Source organism: Psammomys obesus, unplaced genomic scaffold (genome assembly GCF_907164565.1).
Source record: "Psammomys obesus unplaced genomic scaffold, mPsaObe1.curated_primary_1811, whole genome shotgun sequence".
Lineage (NCBI taxonomy): Eukaryota > Metazoa > Chordata > Mammalia > Rodentia > Muridae > Psammomys > Psammomys obesus.
In genome coordinates, this window is record NW_026596051.1 from 26,457,554 (window position 1) to 26,484,593 (window position 27,040).

At 35.7% G+C, this 27,040-nt stretch overlaps 1 protein-coding gene across 1 annotated transcript in view; it reads right to left on the reverse strand.

Annotated features, from left to right (window-relative positions):
- Nucleotides 1-27,040, reverse strand: part of Fbxl5 (F-box and leucine rich repeat protein 5) — a gene marked incomplete at its 5' end in the record, with an annotated part of 30,413 nt that overhangs the window by 929 nt on the left and 2,444 nt on the right. The window contains 8 exon segments of the mRNA XM_055624064.1: nt 5,449-5,597; nt 12,552-13,271; nt 14,070-14,152; nt 15,040-15,188; nt 17,701-17,826; nt 19,457-19,639; nt 23,236-23,422; nt 25,896-25,991. Of these exon segments, the coding sequence (XP_055480039.1) occupies nt 5,449-5,597; nt 12,552-13,271; nt 14,070-14,152; nt 15,040-15,188; nt 17,701-17,826; nt 19,457-19,639; nt 23,236-23,422; nt 25,896-25,991 (1,693 nt within the window).

Genomic DNA, 27,040 nt, shown 5'->3' on the forward strand with positions numbered 1-27,040 from the left:
ATTCAGACACAAATTTTCAATACTGGTCTGATTTTATCTAAAATATACTCCATGGAAGAAGGAACATAGTAGTATTTCCCAAGACTCTTACAACGCAAGGAGAAAAGGAGACAAATCCACAGAAACAAGACTGCTGAATAATTTAACAACAAATTCTTTGAGCATTCTTCCTAGAAACATAATTAAGACAAAAAAATAAAACCCCATCTGTACTATGTCAGCCAAAGTACGCAGCAATGAACAATAAATGTCAGATTCAAAGTTTAAAACAATGTACTATATACACAGACTCAATGTATGTGCCATACTCTGAGCATCTGTAGACAAAAACAAATGGCAGCTTTAAACAAAATGTCTCAAAACTGAATGCAAAATGACTGGTTAATTAAACACCTAGAACATAAAATTGAGATTCACTTACAATAATAAACACCTGTGGAGTAACTGGAATTTTACACCAGCTGCACTATGCAACCCAGACACTAGATAAAAGATCTAGAACTATTCAGAAACACAACTGAAAATCAGAGAAGTAACAGAGAAATTTCACAAAAGTTAGTACTCTGAATAAAATGGTTTTCCAAAGGAGAAACAAATGTAGAAGGGTTGTTTCTAGCATTCTGAAGACTTAACGTAGCAAGTACACTGACTTAATAGGCAGCAACTCTTTATGCGTCCAGTGGGAAGCTAAAGCTTGCAACTGTGATACATAAAACAATGAAATGAGAAGACATGAAATGCCACTACAGAGCATACATACCTAACGAACTTAACATCACATTACGCCTCAAGTGTTCTCCAGCTTACCTCAAAAAGACATTTATAGCATACTGTTTTGTAAGTGCAGCAGTATACTGTAAAAGGTGACTATACTAACACCCTACGGACAGTAATCGTGATACCTGCAACTAAATCTACAGACTTCATGTATTGCCTGAAGTTGAACATTTCCTTTCATTCCCAAGACAACACATATGAAACAATGAAAAATTTCTTTGGATCAAGTCACTGAAATACAATGTTCATATATTTCACTATGTAAATGACAAATTATCTTTAAGAAAAACACTTACAAATATGTGTACAATTGCAATTGACTGTAATTTCACCTATGTTCACATATTTAAGAGTGACATGCCTGGGATTATCTTCAAATAAAAAAAATGGACATTACATACAATATGGAAATGGGCAACAGTGTAAATTTATCAGACAGTTGAAACTGATGATTCATGTTTGTAGGTTTCAAAAATACCCTGTAAAACTAGAGTGCTTACAGGCCCACTTTTATTTAATAAAAATTTAAAGCTTCCATTTTTTAATTGTTAGATGCCAAATATTTAAAATTTACAATACCCTATAAAGCAGCATTTTTCTTATTTTTCCTTAAAATGGGACACAAAGCTAAAATTAAAAAGATTTAGTACCTTTTTGTAATTGATTGTTAGAAATACCCTGGTAAAGAATCCTAAACCTTGAAATTCCTCCCCCATTGTTACTCTTTGACCAAATTTTCCTTGTAACATATTTCCAACTTTTCTATGCACCAGTCAATACTTAACCATCTGTTTGCTTAACTTATCTTCACCTACATATTACTGCTTTGCCACCAAACATCTTCTATCTTTAAGACCCAAGCACTGCCTTAATACCATCTCTCTACCTACCTCTTGAGCCTTAATCTAATTAATGCTTAGACTGCTGAATCTCAGCAAAATGTACCTATTATTTATCAGTACATAATTCTATTCTCAGTAACTGTCAAAGAAAAAAAGGAAAATTTTTAATTTTCCAAATAAAAGACCATACATGTCTATATACATGTTTGTTTGTTTGGTTGGGTTTTTGTTTTGTTTTGTTTTGCTTGTTTCTTTCTTTTAAAAGAAAAGGTCTCATGTATTCCATGCTGGCCATAAACCTCTAGGTTCATCTTCCTCCGCTTCCTAAGTAGCTGGGCTACACAGCTCCATATACCCTGCCTACATCCATGCCCTTTTTATTTTTGGTGACATAAAGGTAAAGAAGGGATATTATACTGAATTATATGGTGGCCTAGGAAAACCACCAAAGCTAGAAGCAGCAAAGAGAAGTACACAACTAGTTTTTAAGAGAAATAGTACAGGTGGTCAAGTATGCTATTCTCCCACTTAACTAGCAATTGAAAACATACTTCCCTTTAAATATTTGACTTCTCACTAGCAAATTTCTACCTCAATGTTGAAAAGTGGAGTAAAAGAGTTATATCAGGCTAAATTATAATAAGAATATAGAAAACTTAATGGCAAAAATTATTAAAGCAAAGAATACTTTTTTATATTCAGATGAAAAGAACTACAAAGGTAAGTTAATTCTGCTTTATAAAAATGATGTTTTTTCTTGGTTTCAAGTACTATATATTACTCATGCTGTGAGTGTGTCTTCACTTACCTTCACTTACCTTCAATTCCTTTTTTAACTTAAATTAGAAACATAAGAGAGCAAATCATCTGTGACTGTCACTTCCAGAACTAAGAGCTAATCTACCTTAACTGCTAAATTATGCACAAACTGAAATGCAAAGCAGCACAAGAAAGATTACTCACTAACATTGCTCAAATGTTCTTCAGAGCTCTAAACTATGCCATACAACAACTATGTTGATGATAAAGATTTGTGTAAATATTATAGCTAAGACACCTTGCATATCTAAATCAAGTAACAATTTAAAAATCATGGAAAATCATTCAGAAGAATCAGAATATGTGTTTGGCAGCAGTATCTTGCTCAAAGTAATAATGGAATAGCTGATGGCTAACATCTTTCCCAATGTCGCTGCCAGTACTTAGGCCACAGATCATTCTGTCTTTTCGATCACTATCTAGCTTACAAGTAATGTTTACCAGCATTAAGTTCTTTTACCTAATAATCTGGTAATTACATAAATTTTCTTTTAACAAAATACGTTTTAAATTAAATGTTACTTTCAAATATGTATGTTTACTCCTTACCCTGAACCATGTACTGAATCATGACTACTTTAAGAAATAAAAATGAGATCTCCTAAGCCTTCACCAGGTATTTCCTGTACAAGCTAAGCTTTGAAAGATACTATGTCAATGGTGTCATCTTTCACAACTAGGTACAATTCTGGCACTTACTAAATTGTTTGTATGTTCTTTTACAGAAAATGTTGACTCAAAGTACTGCTTTAAAAGCAACTACCTAGAATCCTAGAGAGTGCACTATATGAAGTCACCCCATAAAGTTTAAAGCATTTACACTTCTTCTAAATCATGCTCTATCAAGAAGGAAATTTAAAATTTAACTATTTCAAGTACTTTCAAACACTTAAAAAAATTCAGATCAGAGTTAAAAGTTTGTACTGAAAATTAGAAATAAAAAATTTACATTCAACAAAGGATTAAACAGCTCCTTTGGAATGCTAATATTATATATTCAAAACAGATTAAGATAAAAAATAATATTGAAAAAGTACAAAGGATTTTAAGCACTTAACTTTTTTCATCTATATATATTTCAAAAAGTTTAAAAGCACTTAGGTACAAACTAAATTGGCATATAATAAAATTGAGCTAAAGTGTAATATTTCCCGCCAAAATACCTATATCCAATAGGCAAAACAAATTAGGTTACAAGATTTGTTTCCAAACACAAGCTATGCTGAAATTATATAAGCAATTCAAAATGTAACATACAAATAAAAAATTTTATTTTAAAATTATTTAATAGTCTTAAAATGCATCCTATAATCCTTGGGAAGCTTTGTTTTTAAAAGCTGTATTTATTTTTGTTCTTTCAGATTACGTATCTGTGTGTGTGTATACATGCATGAATGTACTGGCCACAGAAGCCAGAACAGGGTCTGGATCCCTGGAGCTGCAGTTTCTGGCAATTGTGAGCTGTCCCTATGTATCTGTGTGGAACCAAACTCAATTCCTCTGTAAGAGAAATACGAGTTATCCATTTAGCCACCAAATCCACCTGTCTAGTGTCCCATGGCTTTATTTTTAAAAATAAGCAAAAACTTTCATTCATGAACATATTTTGTTTTTATTTGTTCACCTGGGTACAACCAAAAAAATCACTGCTTTGTCACACACTGCTGGTAAGAAAAAACAAAGATAGGCTCTACCAAGTTGCTTTTGTCAGGAACATGTCAGCTCTTCCAGAAATACGACAGCTGAGATCTCCTATCGTCTCTTTTAAGAGAAATCTAATTTCCAAGCAATAGGAAATTCAGTAATCTCTCTGCATGCTAAAATATTCTTCTCTCTAGTTTCTCTGGCTCCTGTCAATTGTTCTCCCTGGGATAACCTCGGATCGTCCCTCTCATGTGAGAATGAGTTGGGCTCTCAAAATCAACAGTATACAGTATAAAACATAGGTATATAAGAGAATAAAGCTATTTGTTTCCAGCTACAAAATTACAGGATGATTTGTTTTGTTAATTAATAATTGAGGAACAGCTTTACTATGCTTCTGAAAAATTCAGATAGAATGCCCAAAAGAACAGCAACTATAATTTGAAAATGCATGTTCCAACACGTTCAATGAAGAATAGAACGCACTTTTAAAAAGAGGAGGGGAGAAATGAGAGAGAAGAAATGTCTAACTCATGGTGTGCGTGAGGGGTAGGGAGGTTAGGATAGGGTCTCACATAACCCAAGCTGCACCTGAAGTATGGGATATCCCTGAATTACTGACACTACCTTCTGAATGCTAGGACTAATCACAAGCACGAGCCACCACTCTTGCTACCACTCGTTTTATATAGTGCATGCTAGGCAAACTGTCTTCCAACCAGCTACATCCCCAACCCCTACTTCATGAATTTTAAATCAGTTCAGGAATCAATTTCTAAAACAGGAATTTCAGGTAGGCCTACAGCACCTCGGTCTTTTCTCAGTATTACATAGTCTCAGTATTAAATAGTCTACTCTCCTCAATCTTGAGGGTTCTGAGGAGTTCATCTCACCAAAGCCTTTCTTTGTCTATCTACCACACTAGATAAAGCAGTGCTATAAGGAAAAAAAAAAAAAAAAAGAGTCTGTCATTCCTCACAAACTAGAGTACCTAAAAAATCAATACCTTTAAGTTGTTAACTGGTAGGTACTAGAATACTATAGTGGCATTCTCAAAATCTTATAATAATCTTAATATTTCTATAACAAACTGTCATTTTTAAATGATTAAAACTCTTACATGCCTAAAAACCTGGCAGAATGGATAAGAAAGAAATTTAGCTTCAAGAAGTAAATAAAAATGTGTAGTATTTTGATTTTATTAAAGAAGCAAATCATTTTAATTTTATTAAATTTAAATATTAAGCCTGAAAGTACAACAATTTGTGCAATTAGGAATCCAGAAAGCAAAAACTATAAAAATTATTAGAACTACCAAAAATTTTTAAATGACTTCTTAAAGTTTCTCACTATTAAAAGGCATTACCGTTAATGTTGTCACAGTAGTAAAAGTATTCATCATTTAGGGAAGGACATGCTGAGACCAAATCCTGCAACCCTGCACCAGTTACGGTAAGACAGCCAGAGAGGTTAAGGTGCTCCAAGTAAGGCAGCCCTCCTCCCAGAGTCAAAACCCTGCAAAAGAAATAATGTGACAGTCAGAGAATATTAACCGTTGAAATTTTTAATACTGCTATGGTCCAGTAGTATTTTACACACCTCTCAACTTGGTAATAAGAAAAGTTAATCATTTTTATAAAACACTGGAAACTGACTCATCCTTAGACAAAAATATATCTGATTCAAAAAATGTTCTACATTTTCCCTAAAGACTAATAAAGAAGCATATGACACTTTCTGTGTAGGAACATTAGAGTAACTGGATTCTTACACAAACACTGAGTGAGACCTATAGTTGTACTGTTCATTCTCCCACCAAACTAAGAGGAAAAAAAAAAAACACTTAAAAAAATTACTGAAGTTTGAAACCTAATTATCCGTTCTGGACCTTCCCCCAAAACCTAGGGAGGGGTCCCTATAGTTCCTGACAAAGAAGTGAACTAAACCAAACAGGAAGAGAAGAATGAAAACTCAGTGCACACTGACTTCATCAACCTGGATCAGACTTTGGGGAGTCTAATGCCAGGCAGTTCGTTATCAGCATATTTAAAACACAGTATAATTTGGGAAAAGGTTTCCAGGAAACAATCCGTTAAATCAGTCCAATTCGAGGTGTACAATAAAGCTTACAGTGTGACTACATAGAAACTCTTACAAAGTACATAAGACCATGCTATGGGTTCTATAGCTAAAAGGCCTAGAATCTAAAGAGGTCTCTCACCAACAGCATGGAGGTCAGCAGTCCATAAAGTACATGTGACATGCCCTAAGGATGGGTAACGGTATAGAAAGGGAAGAGTCTGGGATAATCATGCTGGGGAATTTGAGTGAGGTCTGCCTCCTCAGATAGCAAGGTCACCAGGTCATTAACAAAATCCACTCTCAGCTTTGTGGATGGGATTCAGGTATTTGACTTTTATCTCCTCCATTGAGGAGACACCCTTGTGTGATTAACATTCCTGGTTCTCTAAGTACAAGGACCTTTATGTCCCCAAAAACCTAATTCCTCTCCTGGGTATACACACATAAGAGAACTGAAAGCAGGTTTATGTCAAAACTAGCATACATCTCTATAAATGTCCACGGGAGCATTATTTACATCAGACAGAATGCAAAACACTCCAAATGCCCACTGATGAATGGATAAACAAAATGTGGTATAACCATACAATTACATGTTACACAGCTATGAAGTACAGACATGTGATCTGTGTAAAATTTAAATCCATTATTCTATGTCAAGAAAAGCAAACCATAAATACTACCACTTAACAAGAGGTAAACCCACCAAGATGGTTGATAGATTAACTGGCTCCTAGAAACTGAGGACAAAGAACTGGAGTAACTAATAACAAGTATGGGGTTTTTGTTTGGAGCATGCTGAAAATATATTAAAAGGAGGTTAGTAAGCTGGGTGCGGTGGCGCATACCTGTAATTCCAGTACTCAGAGAGGCAGACCAGGTAGATCTCTGTGAGTTTGAGGGCAGCCTGGTCTACAAAGTGAGTTCAGGACAGCCAAGGCTACACAGAGAAACCCTGTCTTGAAACACTGGAAAAAAAAAAAAAAAAAAAAGGGAGGGGGTAGTGATGGTAAATTTAATACTATCTAAATTCATCTCTGTGTTTAAAAGAAAACCTAAATATTACATTAAAGTAGATATTAAAATATATCAAAAATAAAATTGACAATGTCAGGTTATTGTACAATGATAATTAAAGGAATTTTAAAACAAAAATGGAATAACTAGATACAGAAGAGATAAATTAAGAAACTAACATATTAAATCTGTTATGGTATATTAGGAACCAATGTCAGAAGAAGTAAACTATAATGGAGTTAGAAAAGAACTATGAATTTCTGTTGTTTTTTGAGACATTCTTGCCAGACAGCACCTAACTAACCTAGAAATCACAGTGCAAAATAGGTTGGCAGTGAATAACAATTCTCCATCTTCTTCCTAAGAGCTGGGATTACAGGCATACACTGTCACACCTGGGCAGGACTATGGGAATTATTGATACTCAGAAAGGACACCCAATGATAAAGGGCATGTTTCAAATCTATTTTATCTTATATTCTAATTTTAAAGGATTTTTTTCCCACCGTTTTGCCATCTCTATATACTTCAGGCTATCAGTGGTAGCAGATCAAAATCTATGTGGTCTGACAGGAATGAGGAAGTATTTTTAGACAGGGTCTTACCATATAGTTCAAGCTGACCTTGAACTGACATAGCAAAGGATGGTCTGGAACTCAAAATTCTTTTGCCCAAGCCTTGTAAGTGCTATAGGAATAATTGGTCCAAGGAAAAATCCAGTAATTTATAAAGTCTAAGAACATCAACAGTTTACAATTTAAAAATATGCCCCTTTCAAAGGATAGTCTAAAAAAGCTCAAATGTGTCTTAACAAACAACAAATCTAATGAAATATAAAATGTTACAAAAATACCTTAATCAACCATTTGTGTAGTCACTGGCTTTAGTGGCACTTAGTGGAAAAACAAACAACTATGAATACAAACAAGCAATTATAGTATATGATGAATACTCTTCTGGGAACACACAGAATGGTCTTTACAGGTCAGAACAGGTTTCTCATAATGGCATAATGCTACATACTATGAGACAAATGATAAACAGAATTTAGCCAGCAGTACTATGTTACAAAGAGAAAATAAAATTATTAAAGAAAAAACCCACACAGTTCCATAGAAAATGAGAAAACAGTTGATTAGGGCTAAAGTAGAAGTATGTATGTACGTTCATACTTGTGTGTTTGTGTGTGTGTGTGCATGTATCTTTTGGGGACAAGGATGAGAATAAGAAAAAGTAAAGGGATATCAAAAGTTATAAAATTAGCTTTAGCCAATTTTTAGCCAAAGGTAGAATGTCTAAGGGATACAATAACAAACAGCAAGGGAATGTATTCTAAAAAGATCTCTCTCAACCCTGTCTTGTCACACAGGATCAAGTACGCTAGACACAGGCCAAAATAACAAAAAGACAAATGAATAATAAACAAATTCTGGCCTCAACCAGGTAAAGAAGCATTTAAACAATTAATAAAGTATACAAAAAGAAGAGAAAGCTGGGGAAACATATACACATTCTAGAACTGATGTAAACAAAATTGATTTAAAAGGGCTAGTTATTAAAGAGAAAAAAAAGTCCCAAATTCAACAATATATAATTCAAGTTATCTAGTACCCAACCAAAAACTATCAAATACTAAAATAATCTGCGAGAAAAGAATACATTAGTCAACAGATACAGCAATAAATGATAATGATGGTAGGACTAGCGAAAATGACTTTAAGAGCTCTTAGAGGGCATGTTGGCATGACAGCCAACTCAACACCCCTAACAATTGGCCCCTCTTCCAAAAGACAGCCAAGAGAACCAATTAAAAACTACGTTTTGGTAAAGCTAACACAAAAAGAACCAGTACATCCGAAACTCTGTAGAGCCTAGAACCCAGAGTGGCCTCATACAGAATGAAAGTATCTCCACAGCCCAATCCCCAACCAGCAACCAGGATGGACTTATTGTAGGTAAAAGGGAAATAAGGACCTTCAGTAGCCCCATTGCCATGCTGAACACTTACTGTCCCTCACAAATAATTTAACACAGCTGACAGAGCTACCTAGAGAGCACACACTATGATATGCCACAGAGGGAGCCACCACTGTCCCCAATCTCTGACCCATGCAGCAATTGTATTATATTGTCTTGGAACCAAAAACAACTGCCGGGACATGCCCTGCTCCAGAGAGAAGTCGTCGAGGCATCCTTCCATCCCTAAGGCTTTGTGATCACAGAGTCATCCCTGCTGGTGGCCCATGATTTTCAGTTCCCAGGGAGTCAATGCTCTAATCATCATGACGATGCCCCATACATTAGATGATCCCCTGACTACAGAGAAAATAGCGCTTTGGTCTTCTTCAGCAGTCATACTGCGATTACAAGACTGGGATAACACACTGTCTTCTGCGGAAATTTAAACCTAGGTCCCCGGGCCCATGGTGATAACAGGTGCTTCAGAGTCACTGACAATAGTTTTGTTTTTATTTTATACATGAGTGTTTTGTCTGGGTGTATGTCTATGCACCATGGGATGCCTGGAACCTGTGGATGCCTGCAGAGGGCATCAGATCCCCTGGAAGTGAAGTTATTGACAAATCTGAGTCATCATGTAGATGGGCACTGAACTCAAAAGCAGCAAGTGTTTTTAATCACTGAGCCATCTCGCCAGGCCCAGACATCAGTTTTTTGGCCCATCTGTAACCAAGCCTGGCTCAGAGATTGACCTTCTTCCAAGACTCAAATGTCACATAGGTTTCTGAAATAAATAGTTCAGAACTTGATTCTAGAGCTGCTCTCAGAGCCTACACTACGATACAGCATCACTGCTTCTAAAAGAAACATCAGACTAGAAAAAGAAAAAGGAAAAAGTCAAATGCTGTCCTGGTAGGTCTCTGGAAGGTTTTGGTACATGAATAGTGGTTCACCAAAAGGGTGAAAGAAAAAAACAAATGACAGAGTAGCATAAATGAAAAAGATTATGCCGTTTTAGGGGCAGTTATCCTCCCTAGAGTAAGCTTTGTAATTTCTCCCCTACAAGAAGTATACTAAAGAACACGATTATTCACTCAACTCAGGGCCTTGGAACAGCCAAGTATGGCCTTTGAAGAGGCAAGAGGTATATAACCCTCCTGAGAGTCTAAGAGATTTGAAAAAGTATCTGGAAGAACAGCATAAAACAGTAGAGTTTGAATGCCATGAAAATGGTGGCATAGGTCTATAATCCCAGCATTTGAGAAAGAAAGACAGTGTTGGTATAATATTCTTGTGGAATGTATGTATCCTTGTTCATTCAAATGCTGATTTCTCTATCCCATCATCTGGTTTCAATCACCCGGACATTGCACTGTGATGCTTATTCTAATTATCATTTGTCTCAAGTTTGTGTAAACATGCCACCATTTGTTCTCAATTAAACATCCAGCCAGTGCTGTGCAATGGAGAGAACAGGGTAGGCTATCCTGGTCTGGAGCGGAGGAGAAGGAAGCAAATGGAGTGGAGCTGGGGGAGGAGAGCAGAGATTGGCAGGGCAGGACTTGGGACCGTGAGGAAGGATGAATTGGACCTAAGAGATGACTAACTAAAAGTATAACGGGTGAAATCTACATGGTAGGAAACTATACAGGCTTGGAGGTTTAGGATGGAGTAACTATTGCCCAACATTATACTCTAGGTTAATTAAATTCTAGTCTCCATATGATGATTTGGATATACAGCTGGTTTAGGAATATCTGCTAATTAACTAAAAGATAAATCAATGATAAATATTAATAACCCACAACAAGACAGGAACATCAGGAGTTCAAGGCAAGGAGTTCAAAGTCACTCTGGACTACCTGAGATTCAAGATCTAAATAAATCATTTACTCCCCCCACCTCCGTACCTCCAAAAAAGTACAAAAAGTTTGAAGGAAGGCACTTAACACACAGAGAGAAAAGCAGTCCTACAGAGTGAACCCTTGTGTCAAAACCAAATTTAGTTTCTATACACTAGCAATGATGAATCAAAAAAGGAAATTAAGAAAGCAATTTCACTTATAGTAGCATCAAAAAACATGAAATACTGAAGTATTTGACTATTTCAGTTTATTTTTAATCATGTACACAGTTGTATTTATTGTATACAGTTCTTCATTTATTGTCTCTAATGCTGTATATAACTGGGGCTGGAGAGATGAACCAGAGATTTAATCACTACTCTTCCAGTATACTCAAGATCTGTTCCCAGCACCCACATCAGGCAGCTTACAACCGACCATAACTTCAATTCCAAATGATCCATTGCCTCTGGCCTCTGCAGGCCACGTATGTGCAAATGCAGAAACAAACACCTACACACATAATTAAAAATAAATCTAAAAAAGAGTATTCATAATCTTGTAACTCTAAGTGGGTCCCACAGCATAAGAAGACATGGCTGTTGTGGAGAGCTGCCTCTCAGTCTCTCAAAAGATACTGAACACTTTATCCCCACCCACTTTTCTCTCTGCTACAAAAAGGGGGATTGGGTAATTAGTATACTTGCTGAAGACTGTGCTTATAGAGCTGGGATGTCACACAGCTAAGTTGCTAGAGTTCTTGCCTAGCATGCACAAAGCTCTAGGTTTGATCTCCAGCAGTGTCGAACTGCATGTGATGTGTCTGCATGTAAGTATACACCAACTTTATATGTGGTACCTCAGAGGACAGAAGAGAGCACTGGGTCACCTAGAGGTGGAGTTACAGGTTTCAAGCTTCCATGAGCTCCCATATGGGTGCTGGAAGTAGGACTGCAGCAAGAATAAGGGCAAGCTGGGACAGAGTGAGAACTTGGCTCAAAAAAGCAGAAGTGCTACCTTTAATCTTGAGAAGCACAGTTAGGTGGATCTCTGGGAGTTCAAAGCTAGACTGGTCTACATGACAAGTATCAGGCCAGCCATAGTTAATTACAGAGACTGTTTCAAAGCAGTAGTAGTTCGTGAACACAGAGCAACAGCAATTTAGGTTACAGGCACCTCATAGGTATAAAAAAAATCACCGAACTACAACACACATAGTTTCCAAAGTGTTCAATATAAAATTTACTTTCATAACATGCCCTTGAGACTATAACCTATACATCTACACACTAAAATGTAATGTGGCCAATTACTAATTTACAATTTACTAATTTAATTTACAATTAAATGTAAATACTTGTAAATGTATTTTCCTCTACATTTCATAATGTATTTGAACTTACTAAATGCAATTTCATGTTGGTATCAGAGGCACTATTGCTCCAACATTCTTAATACGCCTTGGTAACTTTCTTGCTTAAATAAATCAAGCGAAAAACTTAGATCAAAAATGTAATAGTTCATCTGAGAATAAAAATATGTCCATTTCCTAGAGATGATCACTCACCTGAGACCATGGTCTGTGATCTGGTAACAGCCAGACAGACTGAGGAACAAAAGTACTCGTCCAGTCTCTTGGTCAGATTTTTCATTCCCAAAATAAGTTAAGTCTTTTCCCCTGGGCAATGTAGTCCTTAACGATTTTCTACACATTGTAGAAGTTGCTGGGAGTGTAGACATAGTCCTTAGAGCTGTCCCTGTGCAACAGAATGAATGGCCACAATATGCAAAGGCTGGAGAAGCACAATGCTGCTGCCAACAGACACTAGTCCTTAATCCCACAATGTCCTTACTGTAACAACCAGAGGAACAACCAAAGTTGGAGGCTGTTTCCATCACATGGAGATTTTCAACGTTTCTGTGTCTCCATTCTACAGCATCTTCAATATCAGCCAAATCTTCAGCATCTAGCATCCACACATAAGGAGAAGTGAAACTTTCAGAAGACATGGGTTTAGTCCAAGTGTGCTCGTTGTCTGTTTCTTCACCAACGTCTTTATCAGTTAAGTTGTGCAAACAGGCATACTGCTTGGTGGACTGCATGGTAATATCTTTATTTGTCCATGGAGTTGAATGACCCTTGCCTGCACTTTTCAAAAAGCCACTCTGATGTGACGTCAGAACTCCAAGCGCTCTAGAAATCTTCTCTAGAGCCATGTCTGTGATTTTTTCACATCCAGACAGATCAAGATGCCGAAGACTCTGGCAGCAACCAAGCCAAGACCAACTACAAGAGGGAACAAGCCTATTAAATTCCTCAAAAGTATTAAACTATACACACACATACACAAGCATTAGAATTATTTTAAATTCAAAATCGTTTAAACATTTCTGAAATTTCTATCATCAGGGAATATTTTAAGTGCTAGGAATAAAACCAAACCTAAGACTAGTAATTAAAAAACAAATATTATTGCTAATCTATTAGAGGTCAGGATGGGAGAAAAAAAAAATAGAAGAGACTTAAGTTTCCTGTTCTAAAAGTAAGCCTTTAGAGTAGAAGCAGCACATAAGTGAAACAGAGTAACTACTGAATAATGAAGACAAAGAAGAAACAAACTCTAGAAATAGGTAGAACCACCTCTCTCTCTCTTAAATAGCAGAACTAAGAATAAAAGGGAGCTAAAATAAGAAGAAACCTAATGGTCTCCAAGAAAGAATCATTTTCATGGCTTGAACACATTGGTAATTGAACCAGAAAGCATGAATTAAAAAAGAGCTTTGACAAAAGGCACTTAAAAACTGGAATAAAACCTTGAGAACAGGTAATGCTGGCCTAGACAATTACAAAGCGAGGCTCCTAAGACATACAAACGGCAGTACCAATTTTCCAGATAATCTGCCATATGTGAATACGAGGCAAAAACTCGGGAGGGCTCTATCAAGTTACAGCCATACATGTCAGGGATTTAGCAGGATTATGGAATAGTATGAGTAAACAGCAATTATGTAAACAAGAAAATAGAAAATATTTTTGCTGATCCAGTCAGAATTTATTATATTTAGATATTTAAAAATAAATAACCTGTCAAATGCAGAATCGGAAATGTCAGTCTGGGTAAGATCCAGATGTTCCAGGTTAGGACAAAGCTCTAAAATCTGCCTAACCTAAGAAGGAAAAGAAAGTCACTGTGAGGACCTGTGGGAACTTGAAGTTAGATCAGCAACAGACAATGCTAAATATAACCCAGTGGTTTTTCCTATGTCTATATGCACACTGAAAGAAAAATAATAATAACTCAAAGAACACATTAAACCAGTTACACTGTGTTCAAGTTTCTTTTGGTGTGGTGTATGTGGAGGCTGGAAGTTAATCCACAGTGTCTTCCTCCATCTTACTTTCTGAGACACAATCTCTTACTGAATGCTGAACCCATAGGTTCTGCTAGTGTAGTTGCAAAATAATTACCAGAAATCTGCCTGTCTCTGAACTCACTTCCCCTGGTCTCCCACACTGTCGTTATATAGACATGCCATTTTACACATATCTGTACATGCTGGGGATCCAAACTCGGGTCCTCATGCTTGCACAAAAGGCACTTTATCAATGAGCAATTTATCTCTCCAGTTCCTGGGCTCAAATTTCTAGTAATCTTCTTAAAGATTCTTAGAAATCAGACCCAGAAAAATCAACCTTTTTAAGGAATATTCAAGGAAACTGTATGTAGGAAGTCATACTTTTATAAAACTAGTTCATCTCACTTGTCCATCTTGCCATGCCATACATATTACAATTACAATCAACCATATAGAACTAAGATTTACTACTTTACATCTATAAATCCAAGTAAATGCTTACCTGCCTAGTTCCAGTTCTCTTATCTCTATGCTACAAAGAATAGTCTAAGAAATGAAATTATATGAAAGCAAGCAGTGTATACCCATCCATGGGAAGACACTCTATTCTTTCCTCTTAAATAAACATTAATAAACAAACCAAGGTTGTTGCACTGCTATTTTTCTTAATACTCAAGCTAGTATTCATTTGTACATACCATTTTGCTGGAGACTGCAGAGCTGTATGCTAACACTAAAGTTTTTACAGAGGTACCAACATATGGCAGAACATTATGAATTAAGCCATGGAGTAAACGTTTTTCCATTTGTGCAATGCTGATAGCAATCGATTCCTCTGCAGACTCTTCTGTAAAATGAATTCAAACATCTAAGAACTAGATACACCAATTGTAAGTAGGCCACTCAAAAGGATGCATCAAGATACTGAATATGAAATACTCTATACTGCCCTCAAACTCCATTGCAAACAATTCACTTTCAGGCAACAAGAAAAAGTTCTGAATAGTGAAGGAACTACAAAAATTATTCAAGAGAAGAAATAAATGATGTACACTTTTTTAAAAAAAAAAATACCATCAGTTATTCCACCTAATTAAAAAGCACACAGAGCTAGGAGATATGAAACAACTCCATTAACCTTATCATCATGAATCTTCAAGCAAAAGGAAACACCTTCGCTCATAGAAAATTAAATATGAACATGGCCTTTTGCACTTGACTTAGTAATTTTTATGGAGCTCAGATGTTTATAACAAGTTATACTTCTCTAACAACAAACAAAAAACTACAGGTTTAACTTGCCAGCAGACTGCTTTCACAGGATGAGTGAAGACCTGAGTTCAAGCCCCAATGTTAATGAAAACAAAATTCCCTACAATTCCAATTTTATAAAAAAATAAAAACAAAAAACAAACAAACATACTCTAAGTAGGCCTAAAAAACTGTCTCACTTTTCAGGATCTATATTATTATTATTTATAATTTTTCACTTTGTATCCCAGTTGTAGCCCCCTCCCTCATCTCAAGGTCCCATCTTCCCACCCTCTTCCTACCCTATTTCTCTTCCCTAGTCCAATGACAGGGGAAGTCCTCTTTCCCTATGTCTGACCCTAGCCTATCAGGCCCCATCAGGACTGCCTGGATCCAATTCCTCTGTGGGCTGGCTGGGTTGCTCCACCAGGGAGAAGTGATCACAGAGCAGGCAACCTCTTGTCAAAGACTGTCTATTCTCCTCTTACTAAGAAATCCACACGGAGATTGAGCTGTGAACAGGCTACATGTAAGTAGGGGGTCTATGTCCTCTTTCAGATCTATCTTTACAATATTTACCTAAAGTTCTAACCTGAGTATACCAAAACATAAAACAGCTTAACATATTAAAGACCTATTTAAAATAAAATTGAATATAATAGCTAAAGAAAACTATGCAAGAGTAATTAATATTTTACTGATTTCAAGTACTTTATAAAATACCTTAAATTCTCCCTTTACATCGACAATATGTATTATCACTAAAAATCACCTCAGCAAACCTTACTTATTCCACTATTCTTATATTTTTTTTAAGTTTTTTTTAAAGATTTATTTTATTTATTTATTACATATATACCAGAAGAGGGCGCCAGATCTCATTATAGATGGTTGTGAGCCACCATGTGGTTGCTGGGAATTGAACTCAGGACCTCTGAAAGAGCAATCAGTACTCTTAACCGCTGAGCCATCTTTCCAGCCCTATTCTTTTATTCTTAATTCATTTTTCCCCTGTGGTCCTTCCTACCTAGATGAGCTCTGTTTACTATAAAATTTGCAGTTACACACTCTACTACTGGCCACAGATACGCATATGATTAAGGTTAGCTACAATAATCTGTCTTATTAAAGAAAGTTCCAAACTCCTAAAACTGTATCAAAATGTGCCCTCTTCAACTCATAAAAATCTACAACACTTTACCTACTCTGAAGTAGTTAAATATCATTATGGTTTTTATTTTCTACAAGCACAGACCTTCAACTAGGCCAGCTTATTTTAGTTTTATAAACAGAAACTACTTAAAACTTCTCATCTATAAATTTTCCACTATTTTATAATCTTTTAGAAATTATTATCTAAAGTAGTATCTAAGAATCTGTTTTCCTCCTCTATACTCCCAAACATCATCTGTGCATATCTATTACAGCAATCCTCATTATGTTCCCAGAACAAAGAAATTATAAATTACAAATTCTCCCTTATGTCTATTTATTTAAAAGTAAAAATAAAATTTTACCCACTCTCAAACCCTCCCTCATATAGTACTTACTGGAGGGGGGGACTAAAATTGTGCAACATGATTAATTTTCCTGTATTCATTTTTTTGTAGTGTTATAGACTAAACCTAGGGCATAACACATGCTATACGAATGCTCTACCCTAAGCTGCACCCATCCAAAGTCTCTCATACATATTACCTCTGAACTCTGTAACAACCCTGAGGCAAGTGACATGACTTTACAGAAGAAGCCTCATTCTGTCTCCCCTCTCTCAGCCACAGATGATTCAATAAATGCTGATGAGCTGATTAACTGATACACCACTAAATCATATATTATAAACTGTAAAGCACTTAAGATAGTTTATTTCCACACAAAAATAACCATCATTTTCTGGTTGTTATTTTAATATAAAAACATAAAAAACACATTCTTTTAAAAAATACTTCTAACAAAAAATTCCAAATTTACTTATTATTCCTTCAAATTTTTCATAAGTAGGCTTTTAAAGTCTACTTAGAAAACATGAAATATATACATTTTAAGGCCTAATAATTATTAACTAGAATGTCAATTATTTAATAATTTTTATTCTAATCATGAAATACCAGATTCATCTATATCGGCATCTTCATCCCATTCCTGGAAAGCACGACTTTCATCTCTCCTATTTCTCACCCATTCCTCATCAGGCTCAGTATCAAGTTCAGTGGCAGGACCACTATACCAGTCACCTATAAAACAAACAAACGAGAGAAACAAAGTCAAATTACATATAAGGCCATTACAAAAAGGAATCTCCTATCCATACTGGAACTAAAGGGAATGGCTATTTTTAGAAATATTTGTGTTTTTAAGAAACTGCACATATATAAGCAAAGGATTAAATTTAAAACACACAGAAAGAACCATGACCATATAAGTTCAATTAATAGTACTTAATTAGTAAACAACAGTACTTCCCAATCTTTCTCTAAAACTAAAGAAAAAGACTTCAAAAGCTTACATAGTCTGCTATATACCGGCCATGTATATGTGTCTATGAAAGTTTTCAGTTCCCCTTTATAAAAAATAAGCTTAATGATAATAACCTAGTTTCTAAGAAAATAATTATCAGGATCTATAGGTGCAATTAAAAAAAAAATAGAAATGACCTAATCTTTCCTTCTCTACTGTGACTTCACTTTGGATCCAGTAAATCCATTCTGTGACAGCTAACTATTCTGTAGCGACCACTCAGCATAGAGAAGTAGGTAGAACAGGAGTCAAGGGACACACTGAGGTAAAGCAAAAGCATAATGTAAGTTCCTACAATTACAGTACATGTAATTGTAATTTTATGTTTATGAAGACAGAGAAAATAGCAATTTATTAAATTCTCAGATTATATCTCCCTGAAGGTCTCCCAACTAGACACCACCAACATCTAAGGCTGCTGGGTAGTCCATGACATAAGTTACTGACCTATGGATTTCAAGGTGTTCAGCAGCAACCTAGACCTCTACCCATTAGATCATCCATTCTAATGATGCAACCCTTTAATACAATTCTTCATGCTGTGGTGACTCCAACCTTAAATTTATTTTCATTGCTACTTCATATCTGTAATTTTGCTATCGTTATGAATCATAATGTAAGTGTCTTATATGCAGGATATCTGATATGTGAGCTTTGAAGCTGATACTTAAAAGACACTTTTAATTCAGTGACAAATTAATGTAGTGCAAAATAGCACATACATGATTATATCACGGGCTCATGAGAAGTTTTTCTAAACCTTCATATGCGAATGTAACTTAGCGCAAAGAAATTAATATGATTTGAAGAGCAATACATTAGGCATTATAATGGCTATGTTAAAGACAAAACCAGAGCTGCTTACTTTAAGCCATGACCAAAGGAGAACTGTATCTCACCTTCATATTTTACAGAACTTATTCTATGCTTAAAATACTCAAATAATCTAATTATTAACAGTTCTAAAAATCAATTACATTTAAAGTTATACTATGAAAAATTCTGACCATAGTCATATGTACAAAGATACAGTACAATGAAATTCTGTATGCCCATGTTTTATCTTCAACAATTATCAACATTTTACCAGTGATAAAATGCTTATCCCTGACATTTTTTCCTAATTATTCTAAAGGAAATTGTAGTCATTAATAATTTATTCACAAATACTTTACCATTCCTAGCTCTTTTAAAATGCATACTAAAATGAAATCAACTACAAAATCTATTTTTTGGTTAAACTCTCAAAGTTTCCCTTTGCTGGCACTACATATTAATGGCTACATTTAATGCTAGAAAGGCAGACTAAAATAGTTTTTAAACAAATTGGAAGTCCCATTTACCTACCTCTTGCCCAATGAACAGGGTAAAGATGTTTCCACAAAGATCCTGTTTTTGCCAGCTGAGACCACTTAGTACTGACTTGACTGCACCGGCACAATTCTTGAGGATTAAGGTAACTGAAAATGGACAGCATTACCTCAGGAGGAAGATGAGTTATACCTGTGGAGTGTTCTGACACTTCCGCTTCTGAAATAAAAAAGAAAATCTTTAGCAGTAAGACTATATGTGCAAATGCAGTAAAAAATTACAATCACAAATAAAAGTCAATGCCTGAAGTTAATTCCTTCCTGCTTGCAACATGTGAAAAGGAAGTAACACGAAGTAGAGGTAACATGGGGATGTTTAACTTGTTAAGAACACGCAGGGTTAAACTATCATGGCCCAGATCATACTTCATCAGTGAGAGCTACAATACTGAACACGGAATGGACTTCCTCTTACAAAGGCGTCACAGAAAAAACAATACTCACTTTGTAGCATAAGTAGCATCATTTGAAAAAGGAACCAAACAGGTTACACTGCTTTAAATCATCAAGCATACACTCTGCCAGGTTATGAGATCCACAAGCCATTGTTAATGGCACTCATGCTCACATTTTCCATTCACGCAATAAGGCTGTATGTTCCTTCCTCATGTTCCCTCTTTGATTTTGACAGTTCATGTAAAAGGTCTAAGAAATCAGATTTCTTTAATCTACAAATGCCTTAACCTATTTAAACTATGTGCCAATTCAGTAAACATAAATTTCTCTGGTGTACTGGTAAGAAATCTTTTGTTATAAAGTATTATAGAACCACACATGGAGAGGACCTAGACCTTCTGCTCAGATGTAGCCAATAGGCAGCTCAGTCTTCATGTGGGTAGCCTAGCAAGGGGAGCAGGGGCTGTCTTTGACATAAACTTCTCCTTAAAAAACTTTCCCCTGGCGGGGTGGCCTTGTCAAACCACAGAAAAAGAGGATGCAGCCAGTCCTGATGAGATTTAATAGGCTGGGGTCAGCTGGTAGGGGAGGAGGGCTTCTTCCTGAGGACTAGGGGAGAATAGGGAGTAGAGAGGGAGGATGGAACCAGGCTGAGATGAGGGAGGGGGCTACAATTGGGATGTAAAGTGAATAAATTATTTATATATATATATATATATATATATATATATATATATATATATATATATATATATATATATAAATTAAAAAAAAACTATAAAAGTTTTGTTCCCAAAAAAAATTTTTTTTAATAAAGTATTGTATAAAGATGAAACTTCCTATGATCCTTCAATCTGTTAGCATATTTCTGAGAGAAAAACAAACATGGAACATGGGGTGCTAGGATAAAGTTAGTTTATCCTAAGTACTGTTAAGAATTTGAGTATCTTGTCTATCTAGTTTGTCTTCACAAAGAATCTTAAATATAGAAACAGTATGATCAAACTACTTTAAACTGCCACTTTTAAAATGCCAAATATTTTAAACATAATGCAACTACAATTTTCTTTGAAGGAGAGGGAAAATTAAATGTATGTGATGCTTTTAAAACTCCATCTTATAGTTACAATTAAACAAGACATAACAGGTTTTGGCGTGGTATCCAGGGCACAGCTATATTTCAAGAGTAAAGCTTATAGCTTTATGGGTTTAATCATAGCTTCAACTCGTAAAATTGTTTTTGTTTAAACATGAATCTTTTTTTTTTTAATACTGGAGAAAAGCCAATTTCAAAAAATTATACGGCATTTACAGGGCTAATATTGCCATTACCAATTTAGAGGCAGAAGAGTTTCTGCTAGAGTAAGGATGCCAACTGTTTGTGTTCTTTTGTTTGTTTGTTTTTTGTCTATGTAGCCCTGGCTGGTCTGGAATTTGCTATGTAGACTAGGCTGGCTTCAAACTTGAAGATCTACCTGCTTCTATGCTCTCAGAGTGCTGGAATTAAAGGTGTGCACAACTATGCCTGGATGTTAATTTTTTTTAATGTTTTGTTTAAAAAGCAAAGCTACTGAGGTAAATAAAAATAAGACAACCATCTATTAGAAGGGTAAGCATCTATTCTATTTGTACTTCATGTACACATTCTCAAAGTAACTATACACAGAAAAATTTTACTTCTCTCAGATTCACAACCCTGAACACTACTAGAAACAAACTGACAAAGATAAACATCAGAGCAGAGAATGAAAATAAAATTAAAATGTTCCTTTCCTTAACTTACAATGGACTCATATCGCAATAAATCCATCATAAGTTCGATATGCCCAGAAACAAAAGTGCACCTAATTTAGCAAACACCACAGCTGCTGAACTGGAGGTCATCCACTGTCCTCCATGAAAAACATGAATGCATGGCTGATCCCGAGAAGGGACATGGTTGACTATAATGCTCACTGTTGCTGCCGCGCCTTTACAGACATTTAGAAAATTTTGTACTGCACATAAGCTACGCTGAAAAAGGGTCAAAATTCAAAACTAAGTACACAAATTACTTTCATTCCATTATAAAGTCCAAAAACTCTATATTGAACTGTAAGTTAACATAGGATAATTTTTATAAACTTTACAGACTTTGAAAATAGACAAAAATACACAAAATAAAAGATGCCATAATGAGGCTGCAGAGAGGTTACAAACACCAGTTGTTCTCACTTCTGAGAACAGGTTCCATTTACAGATCCACTATAACTCCAGGCCTGGAGGCTCTGATACCCTCTTCCAGCCTATGAACATCGAATGCACAGGGTACAGACATGCAGGCAAAACATGCATATACATACAATAAAAATGAAGAAAACAAATTTTTAATTTGACATTATAATCAAGGGAGCTCAGAAAACCAGCTGATACTGTAATACTACTTTTAACATAACAGTCCTTAACATAATAGTACTTACTTTACAACTAAAAAAAATTCACTCAAGAAACACTACATGTGGCCTAACCCTACATCTGACCCCACCCTAGATGGATATTATTTTTCCCTTTTTTATTAAATTATTATTTATTACAATTTCTTCACTTTGCATCCCAGCTATAGCCTCCTCCTTCATCTCCTCCCAGTTCCATCCTCCTTCCCTCTTCTCTATGTCCCTTCCTTAGTCCACTGATCGCAGAGGTCCTCCTCCCCTTGCATCTGACCCTAGCCTATCAGGTCTCATCAGGACTGGCTGCATTGTCTTCCTCTGTGGCCTGGAAAGGCTGACCCCACCCCCAGGGGAGGTGGTCAATGAGTTGGCCACTGAGTCCATGTCAGAGACAGCCCCTGCTCCCCTTACTAAGGAACTCCATGGAGACTGAGCTGCATATGATCTACTTCTGAGTAGGAGGTCTAGGTCCTTGGTTGGCGCATCAGTCTCTGAGGGTCCTCCAGGCCCAAATTTCTTGGCCTGTTGTTCTCCTTGTAGAGCTCCTGTCCCCTCCAGGTCTTTCTATCTCCACCTTCTTTCATAAGATTCCCTGCACTCTGCCCAAAGTTTGGCTATAAGTATCAGCATCTGCTTTGATACCCTACTGGGTAGATTCTTTCAGAGGCCCTCTATGGTAGGTTCCTGTCCTTTCCCGCTTCCAATATCTATATTGTTTGCCCCTCTGAATGAGGATTAAGCAGATGGATGAATACTATAATCACCAAATTTTACAATAAAACAATGGTCTCCAATTATATTTTTATGTGAAAATGGTTTAAACTAACCACAGTATAAAAGCCTGACTTAAATTGTTCCACAGATAAAATGTGTAACAAAATGTCAACAGCACTGAACTATAAATTGTCCTTTTAAAATAGGTGAATCTTACCTGTATCTGACTTTTCATCCACAGAATATTTGAAAACTTTTTGTCGCTCTTCAGATTGATTCCATAGGCTGAGACCTCTAAGGAGTTCTGCTGTGTCCTTCTGTGAGCAGTGCTGTGCAATCACTTTCTTTTTGATATCTTTAAGCTCTTCATAGGTAAAATATTCCATTAACATGGGCTGAAAAACCTAAATTAAAAAGTATTTATAGGGAAAGATTTTCAATTTATTTTACTCAAACCCCAAGTTGAATATTAATAATATACATTTCAAAAAGATATAAAGTGTGGTTATCACCACTAAACTATTGAAAAATTTTAAAGAACACGGCATAAAGCAGGATTCTAAAAATTTTTAAAGAACAAGGTTTTCCTTTACCAAGCTTGTTAAACAGTCAGTCATTTGGTTATTGTTAAACATCAGAGCCCAGCACCTACCTGTGGTGATTTGAGTAAGAATGAACAAACCCCATAGACTCATATATTTGAATGCTTTAAGGTATGGTCTTGTTTAAGTGTGTCACTACGGTGGGCTCCGAGGTTTCAAAAGTTCATGGTAGCTTGGGGAGGTGAGGGGTGCTATACCATGCTCCCTACCATGATGATAATGGACTTAGCCCTAAAACTGTAGGCCAGCCTCCCATTACATGTATTCCTTTATAAGAGTTGCTTTGGTCATACAGTGTCTTCACAGTAATAGAACAATGACTAAAACACAGCCTTTTGGTAGGTACTGAGTAGCTGAATTCTACCAGAATAGGGCCTTTACATTAGATGAGTATGATACACAATATACTGGAACCCTAACAATCCCCACTCAGGTGATATAAACTATCCAACATTGCTTGTTCAAAACATTAGTTCAGAGGGAGGAAGGCGGAAGCTATGAAACTTTTCAGAGATTTCTTCTTCAAAACTACCTTAACCTTCAATTTATAGGATTATAATCTTTAAATGAAGAACCAAGGCTTTGTTGTTGTTGTTTCCAGTCTCATAGATAATTTTGATTGACTGATATGTTGTAAACTACTCAAAGGTAGGCTGCATGCACAGCAGTAGATGGGCAACAGAAAACAAACTCAGTAGTATCTTTGAATGTTCCTTGTCTCATGTCAAGACAGGGCTTTTCCTTGTTTTGTTTTGTTTTTAATTACATATATATACGTGTGTGTGTATATGTGTGTATATGTGTGTGTGTGTGTGTAATTTTTCTTCTCTGTTTACTCTACAGGGTCCTTTGCATACAAATTATGACCTCCAGTTTGGTGTTTTAATGAGATTCCTGAGTGTGTGACTGAGTGGGTTTCTAATTCTTATGCCTTTTCTTGGGTTCCTTTCCTTCTGTTTGTCCAGTTCTAATGCACTAGTTTTTGTTTTACCTTATATTTTATTTTATTATCATTCCATAGAGACCTGTTTGTTTTCTAAAGAGAGACAAAAAGGGGATGGCTCCAGATGGAGGGGGAGGTAGGAAGAAGCCAAGAGGAGTAGAGTGAGGGAAACCAGAATGTTATGTGAGAGGGGGAAAAAAAAAGACTATTTTCAATAAACAGAAAAATTAAAGATAAAAAGCACTACTGCATTAGTTTCAGCACTAACTGCCTATTACAAGGTGAAAAACAACTGTAATGAGATACCATCAAGGACCACTGAAAGAGCACCAAGTCAGTATTTCCCAGTCTGGGAATAGTTTAGAAAGTAGGCTGCATTTCATTTTATTATCAAGGTGATTATAAAGTGAAAGTATAATTGCAAATCATGATAATACACGATGTACAACTAAAAACAAAAGTATCCAGAGGCCAACAAGGTGGCTTAATGGGTAAGAGTATTTGCTGCCAAGACTTATGCCCAGAGTTCAATTCCCAGAACTCATGGTGGAAGGAGAACAATTCCCAAATGTACAATAAATGTTTTGTTTTTATTTTTCGAAGTAGGGCTAGAGAGATAGCTACGCAGTTAAAACGACTTGCTACTCTTGCAAGGGGTCTGGATTTGACGTCCAGCACTCATATTGTGACTCACAGTCACCTGTATAACTTTACTCCAGGGAATCTGATGTTGTCCCTTGACATACAGTGCACATGCAAATATGCAGAGAAAAGACTCATACATGTAAAATAAAAATAAGCCTTTAAAGAAAAAAAGAATCTAATCCTCATAGGATAGTTTCTCTATCTTACACTGGATACTCATCATTTATTACTGAAAGAAGACAAATTGTTTAGCAATGTGCTTAATGATAGGTTAATTCATGTACACGAGGCACAACAGTGATAAATTTAAGAGCACCATTTGATTACTCAAATCCACTCATGAAAATAAACACTGAAAACTCTTTAAATATGGCATAGAGAAAAATCTTAAAGACTTACAGAATCATCTAAAGATGACAATTATGAATGTGTATCACAGTGCCATGACACAAAAAATCTGTATTTAAGTAAATAAAAATCATTCAGTAAAAGTAGCAATCTTTTATCAAAAAGAAAATAAAACTATGTTTTTTATAATTCTCACTAAATTCATTCCTGTTCCCAAGAAACAGTGGATTCTCTCCATCAACAGAACATTTTCTTCTTATGCATTATTTTGAGGAACCTAAGGCAAAATAGTATTTTCTGTTAAATTATGAATATAAAGCCAAGAAAAACTCTGCTTACCTCTTCTTCCTCTTTCATGTGAGGAAGAAAATCTCTTGTAAAAGCCTCCAATCTCTCTTTGAGTTGTTTTGCATAATTTAACTGTTCATACTCATTCTAGAAACAAAAAATAACACACATTTAGCAGAAAATAGAGACACTTACCTTTAATGCCAGTACTCAGGAATCAGGAGCAAGTGTATTTCTATGTTTGAGGCCAGCCAGGTCTACATAGCAAGTTCTAGACTAGCCAGGGCATCATAGTAACAACCTGTCTCAAATATATATATATGTATATATGTGTGTGTGTGTGTGTATACATTATATGTTGAGTAAAGATTTGCTTCATCATATTTTGACTGATCAAAGGAAGTCAACTTAGTTTTATTTTAGCATAAAGATGTTCTTGGAGCTACAGTACAGCTCAGAGCTGAAGCACATAAGTGTCTGACATTCTACACTCAGTCTTGGCACTACCTCCCACTCAGAGCCATTAAAACAATAAGCTTTAAATTCCTAAGTAATTCTAATCTTGGTTTTTAATTTTATTAAAATATAGCAAGTTTATTTTAAAATATACTATACAGCTTTTATATTATTCTAACAGGGTACATATATTAATATCAATATTTCTAAAGGCAAGGAACTCACATTTTAAAGTAAATCATTCTAATTCTGGACACCTCAATAGCCAAACATTTCTTTCCACATACAAATTAAAGTCATATCTTTAACATATCTCTAAAGTTGTATCTTTAAAGTCACCTTCCTGTAAGTTATTCATCTTTTCCAATGTAAACATATGGAAAACTTTAAAAAAATAATAAAATATTTAAAAATATGATACTGTGATCATCAGAATGAGAATGTTTCCAAGGGCTTTGGTATCTGAATTTTTGTCCCTGATTAGTGGCACTGTGTTTGGGGAAGACTTAGGAGATGTGGCCTTGTTAAAGAAGTACGTCACTGGGGGCCAACTTGGAGGGATTAAAAATAGTGATCATTCCTAGTTCATTTCAAGCTCAGTGTCTCTACTTCCGGTTTCCTGTTTGTGATTTAAGATCTGAGTGAGTATTCAGCTTTCAGCATCCAGCTCCAATCACCAAACCTGCCTGCTAACACACACACACACACACACACACACACACACACACACACACACACAC